Raw genomic sequence first — 6,638 nt, 5'->3', positions numbered from 1 at the left:
TCAGCCCTGGGAATACAAGCTGCCTGTCCGGGATTCTGCTGCTTATTGTTATCAACCCAATTTGCCCTTTCTTAATGCCTATTCCCACTGGAAATAAGTCAAGCTTCTGCTTTTAAATCTGTACTTTGTTTTTACCAAGAGCCAAAAGAAACATGGTTCAAAAATAACTTGTGAATGTTGTGTTCATCATGGTAAGCTTTAATAGTGTTCAGGACAGTCTGGCTTGCATAATACACCCCAGAATCAGGTTCACATAGTCCTCTATACTCTGCCCCAAGAATGAAAACTCGCTCCAGACCTAGAAGAGCATCCTATTCTGCACCAGGCTAAATGTTACAACTTGTGTTCTTGTACAAACTAGTGCAGAATTAGAGGTAGTTTTGTGATGTGACCTCATACCCTTTAGGAACTGGATTGAGATCACCCTAAATATGCCCCTTCAAACCAGAGGAAACTTATATTCAGTTAAATTAGGCTGTATTTGAATCCAGAGCCCAGAGGTAAAAGATCACTTTATAACCTGCTGTACCACTTGGTTCCCTCCATCATCTCAGCTTTGCATCTCTTATGCAAAATTTCATCAAACGCTTTCAGAATATCTCGGTATTAATAGAGTCTGGTAACAGAGTGTTCTCAATCCAAGGGAAATCATTTTAAGTCATTGTTTATTATAGCCTTGGTAACATCAATAAAATGGTGAGGAATTCTGCTAATCAACAAGTGCAAAAACAATTCAATGCAATAGCCCTTTCTGTTAAGACAAGGGCTTATATCTACAAAGATCAGGTGGAATTGCCAATTTTTTAAAGATGACATATTATGACATTAATATGTTTGTTTAACATTCCAAAGTTGCTGTAATATTTCTATTTGTTTGGTTTTAGTTGATAGCCCTGTAGCCTCAAAATTTAAGTGCACCGTCGAGCTGGCACTTCAGCGCACTCTTGCAGGAGGGTTGCATTTCTGGAGGTGCTTCTAGGTGAGCCTGAGGCTTGTATCAGCCTAATTTGATGGTGTTGAAGACAAATGGATAAGTTTCCTAATCACTACTTAACTCAAACAAAAAGAGTTTAACTAATTGTTGATTTCATTTGTTGCTTATGAAATGTTGGTTGTGTACAAATTGGCTCTAGTGTTCTAGTCCTACTCCGGCCCCCTCCCACAACTCTTTCTCCGGTACATCGATGATTACTTCGGTGCTGCTTCATGCTCTCGTTGAGACCTGGGAAAATTTATTAATTTTGCTTCCAATTTCCACCCCTCCATTATTTTCACATGGTCCATCTCTGACACTTCCCTTCCCTTCCTTGATCTGTCTCAATTTCAGGTGATAGACTGTCCACCAATATCCATTACAAGCCTACCGACTCCCACAGCTACCTCGACTGCAGCTCCTCACACCCCACTTCCTGTAAGGACTCCATCCCATTCTCTCAGTTCCTTCGCCTCTGTCGCATCTGTTCTGATGATGCCACTTTCAAAAACAGTTCCTCTGACATGTCCTCCTTCTTCCTTAACCGAGGTTTTCCACCCACGGTAGTTGACAGGGCCCTCAACCGTGTCTGGCCCATCTCCCGCGCATCCACCCTCACGCCTTCTCCTCCCTCCCAGAAACATGATAGGGTCCCCCTTGTCCTCACTTATCACCCCACCAGCCTCCGCATTCAAAGGATCATCCGCCGCCATTTCCGCCAACTCCAGCATGATGCCACCACCAAACACATCTTCCCTTCACCCCCCACCCCCCCCCCCGCCCCCACCGGCGGCATTCCGTAGGGATCGTTCCCTCCGGGACACCCTGGTCCACTCCTCCATCACCCCCTACTCCTCAACCCCCTACCACGGCACCTTCCCATGCAAACACAGAAGATGCAACACCTGCCCCTTCACTTCCTCTCTCCTCACCATCCAAGGGCCCAAACACTCCTTTCAAGTGAAGCAGCATTTCACTTGCACTTCCCTCAACTTAGTCTACTGCATTCGTTGCTCCCAATGCAGTTTCCTCTACATTGGAGAGACCAAAGGCAGACTGGGTGACCGCTTTGCAGAACACCTTCGGTCTGTCCGCAAGCATTACCCAGACCTCCCTGTCGCTTGCCATTTCAACACTCCACCCTGCTCTCATGCCCACATGTCTGTACTTGGCTTGCTGCAATGTTCCAGTGAAGCTCAACGCAAACTGGAGGAACAGCACCTCATCTTCCGACTAGGCACTTTACAGCCTTCCGGACTGAATATTGAGTTCAACAATTTTTGATCTTGAACTCTCTCCTCCATCCCCACCCCCTTTCCATTTCTTCCCCCTCCTTTTTGTTTTTTCCAATAATTTATATAGATTTTTCTTTTCCCACCTATTTCCATTATTTTTAAATGTATTTCCACCCATTGTTTATCTCTACCTTTTAGCGCTTTTAGTATTTCTTCACCCCCACTAGAGCTATCTGTACCTTGTCTGTCCTGCTTTCCACTCTTAATTAGCACATTCCTTTAGATAATATCATCACCTTCAACACTTCTTTGTCCTTTTGCCTGTGACTTCTTTTGGTTATCTCCACCTATTACTGGCTGCTTGTCCCAACAACCCCCCACTTAAACCAGATAATATTTCACCCCTTTCCTATTTTTACTTAGTTCTGTTGAAGGGTCATGAGGACTCAAAAAGTCAACTGTGCTCTTCTCCACCGATGCTGCCAGACCTGCTGAGTTTTTCCAGGTATTTCTGTTTCTGTTTTTGTGTTGATTTCATTTGTTGCTTATGAAATATTGCTTGTGTACAAATTGGCTCTAGTGTTTACTTACACTACAACGGTGATTGCATTTCCACAGTAATTCATTGGATATGAAGTGTGAGCAAATATAATGTATGACATAAATGCAAAGTCTTTCTATTCATTTCTTTGACTGAAGAATTGAACAGGGGCACTGGCTTGTGCCAATCTTAAAGTTGCCTTTCTGGAGGTTTTTGGTGAGGCTATGGAATGCTACCATCTTGTTCCGTTTGGTCTGCCCAGCCATGTATCACCTATGGCCAAGATGGCAGAGGGGCAGGTGATCTGTTGCCAGGCCTCCACCAGGGATAAGATCCCCAAAGAAAAAACCCACAGGACTTTTCAAAGCAATCTGCTCTTTCCAGAAGTTTTGGTCTTGTGTACAAATTGAAAGGAAATATATTCAGTCCGAACACATGCACCAGGCAAGGGATTTAGTGCAAACTAAAGACAGCAAATTGATGGCGCTCATTGTCAGTGTTGTCAGTTTAAACCCCAGCTTTGACTAACATTCAGTTGTTTGGCAGCAAGGGAAGTCCTGGGGGGCTGGGGTGGGGTTGATGTGGGGAAAGCAGCAATGGGAGGGTGGGCGGTGGTGGTAGTGGCTCAGGCTATCCCTGTCGTGCTTGGAGGTGAACCATTGCTCCTTCTGTGCCATAGAACTAATTAAAAAGAATTGCATTTTTTTCAGTTGTATCACCAAAGAGAAATTCTCACTTCAGCTGCCCAAGGGTAGGTCCCATTCAAAATGGCGGAGGGCTGAAGCCTCATTGTTAATGGAGCAGTAAGGTAAGAACATAAGAAACAGGAGCTGGAATAGGTCATTTGGCCCTTCGAGCTGCTCCACTATTCAATAAGATCATGGTCCATCTGACCTTGGCCTCAACTGCACTTTCCTGCCAAATCCCCATAATCCTTGTCTACCTTATAGTTCAAAAATCACCCTATCGCAGTGGTGAATGTCTTCAATGACTCGGCCTCCACAGCTCCCTAGTGTAGAGAATTCCAAAGAGTCACAACACCCTGACAGAAGATGTGCTTCCTTTCCTGTCTTAAATGGGCAACCATATGTCCCTAGGCAGTATTTAATGCCTTTCCCTGTGACAAGTTTGGTGGCATGGGGGCATTTAATCAGGCGTGAGGGTGTTGGATGTGGAGTCTGCAACCTTCCCATCTCCACACTGATTATGTCTGTGGCAGTTCGGCCCACAGAAGGCCTTCTCATGCTGCCCCTGCACTCCCCCAAACCATTTGAGACCTTTAAGTGGGCAATTAATGCCTGATCGGAACTTAATTTGGCAGGCCTTCCCTAAAAGAAGCAACATGGGATATCTGCTGATTTTCCAGCCAGTGGGGAAGACCCCTAGTATCTACACTAAATACTGCCTTCCTAATTCTAGGCCCACATAGCAGAAAGCATTCTCTCAGCATGTCAAGTCATAAAAACTAGAAGCAGGAGTAGGCCATTCGGCCCTTCGAGCCTGCTCTGCCATTCAATATGATCATGGCTGATCCTCTATCTCAACGCCATATTCCCGCTTTCTCTCCATACCCTTTGATGCCCCTCATATCCAAAAAATTATCAATTTCTTTCTTGAATATACTCAGTGACCCGGCCTCTACAGCTTCTGTGGTGGAGAATTCCACAGCTTGACCACCCTCTTGAGTGAAGAAATCTTTCCTCATCTCAGTTCTAAATGGCCTGCCCCGTATCCTGAGACTGTGGCCCCTGGTTCTAGACTCTTCAACCAGGGGAAACATCCTTTCTGCATCTAGTCTGCCTATCCCTGTTAGAGTTTTATACCAGCTCCCACTATCACCATTCATCAGGCAGCACATGACCACAATCTTTTGCTAATGAGAATGGTGCAAATGTTATTATTGTTATTCTTGGATGATTTTCAGGTTTTACTGCATGGCCAATGATTTTCTTCACACAGTCAGTTCTGGTATTTGAATAGTACCATGATCTCTTCAATGTAAATACATTGGGAAAACTGTGATTTCTGGAAGATGACCATTAATAGCTATGATTTAAATATCAAGTAAAATGAACATTAAATGCCATGGTAATCTGAGTTGAGCAGGAGCCAGGTCACACATTCTTCCCTCATCGAGCGGACGCATGCCTGACCCAAATGGCAGTAAAATTGTGCGCGGTGATGTCGGGCAAGCATCCCGACATCATCGTGCAGTGGCGCGATATTTCGGTTGGTGGGCGTGCGCGAGAGACACATGAGGGGACATGTTCTCCTTGCTTTTGGACTCTTTATCTGTGAAGTTAAAAATCTTCAGCTTCCTGAGGGAGATCTGTGTCTTCAGGCAGCTTCCTGTAAGCACACACCCGCGTGCATGTGCTGACTACCGCACTCCTCCCACACCCCCATCCCGGCAGCGCTGAGCATTTCAGCGCCACGATTCACGCCAGTTGGCCGTTAATCGGCCGGCCAGCGTGAAATCGCGGTCGGGGCCCAATCGCGGGCGGCAGTCAGTTTCGCAGCCACTCCCGGACTTGCCCACCCCACCCGCCCGACAAGGAGAAAATCCTCCCCGTAAATGTAGAAATGTCACAAAACCACAAAGATGTCTTTTTTTTAAAAACCGCCACATTTAAGAAGCTCTCAGTGGCCAATCTAGCTTTAGCTGGGCAAATTGGACACAAGTGCAATCTTGGTTGACAAACTGCAAAACGATTCTGTACAGTCCTATTCGTATGGGAAACCCAGAGTTGACCAGCATATCTCAAGGAAGCACTTTTATATAAAAAACATAATTTGGCATGAAACCTAATTAAAAATCACTCAGCTTATGTATTTCCAAGAATCAAGGTCAGGCCATCAAGTCATTCTATGTTTTACCCATATTTAGGAGAAGCAAGCTTTATGGAATATAAAATACATATTTACAGTACGTACAAATTAGTCTAGTTCAGTGGCACCTTGGCTGAATTCAGCTGTCATTATAGACTATGTGGTCGTCACTGATGCTTGTGTGAACCTTCGTCTATAGGATGCATTTATACTGGGATATAATGATGAGATTGAAGGTCTCGATCGAAGACTTGGGCTGATTCTCCTCAAAACCGATCTTCTGAATAATATATAAACCCATGGATCCAGGATCTGGTTCCATGTGGCAATTCGAATGCAAATCACTAGGATTTCTTTCAAGTCACTTGGCATATCTGTAAAAGCCTTCCTGAGGATAAGTACCTGTGGAAATCAACAAACAAACGTCATTTTCTTTTGTATTTAAATTTGTATTGGCTTTCTACTTGTTCCATAAGTAGCTCACCAACGTAAAATATTAAACAGTAATGGCACTTCAGAAGCTCATTATTTAAAGCAATTTGAGACATGAAAGAGGCTATATAAAAGATATTGTTATTAATATATGCATCCTTTCATATAACGCTCTCTTTAAATTGGTGTTATTTGAAACTATTAAAAGAACTACAAAATTTGTATAATTTTCAATACCTTGAATATTTTTTATAATCTCAGATCCACATGTTTCAATTAAGCCACAGGGGCATTGTTAGGTCAAAGGAATGCAACCGACCACGTTGTGCACCTGGGTAAGAAACCACTCTTGCAATCCCATTTGCCATTACTGGCAAAGCATAGTAAAGGGTAAAGTAGACCTTAGTCTACAGAATGGAAAATTCTGCCCTAAGTCCAGGGATGGGTGGGCAAATTGGTGTGATTTCCGCTGGATGGCGGGGCAGGTGAACACGGGCAATCTTCCGCTTTTGAGCTCATTGATTATGCATCAGCAAGGAGTTCCGCGAATCTCGTGGTGGGGTGGGCAGGAAGTCACCCACCCTGCCGTTACCTCGTGGGGTAAGGTCCTGCCTTTATTTTTAAAGGG

At 44.4% G+C, this 6,638-nt stretch overlaps 1 protein-coding gene across 1 annotated transcript in view; it reads right to left on the bottom strand.

The window, feature by feature from the left end:
* Positions 1-5,631: 5,631 nt before the first annotated feature.
* The window catches only part of tbxa2r (thromboxane A2 receptor), a 35,553-nt gene continuing 34,546 nt past the window's right edge, over positions 5,632-6,638 (bottom strand). Inside the window, exon 3 of the mRNA XM_078555893.1 lies at positions 5,632-5,980. Within this exon, the coding sequence (XP_078412019.1) occupies positions 5,735-5,980 (246 nt within the window). The 3' untranslated portion in view covers positions 5,632-5,734. The remainder of the gene's footprint in view (positions 5,981-6,638) is intronic.

The sequence above is a fragment of the Cetorhinus maximus genome, chromosome 13 (assembly GCF_964194155.1).
Source record: "Cetorhinus maximus chromosome 13, sCetMax3.hap1.1, whole genome shotgun sequence".
Lineage (NCBI taxonomy): Eukaryota > Metazoa > Chordata > Chondrichthyes > Lamniformes > Cetorhinidae > Cetorhinus > Cetorhinus maximus.
The sequence above is the reverse complement of the archived record's forward strand: the minus strand, read 5'-3'. Positions and strand labels throughout refer to the sequence as shown.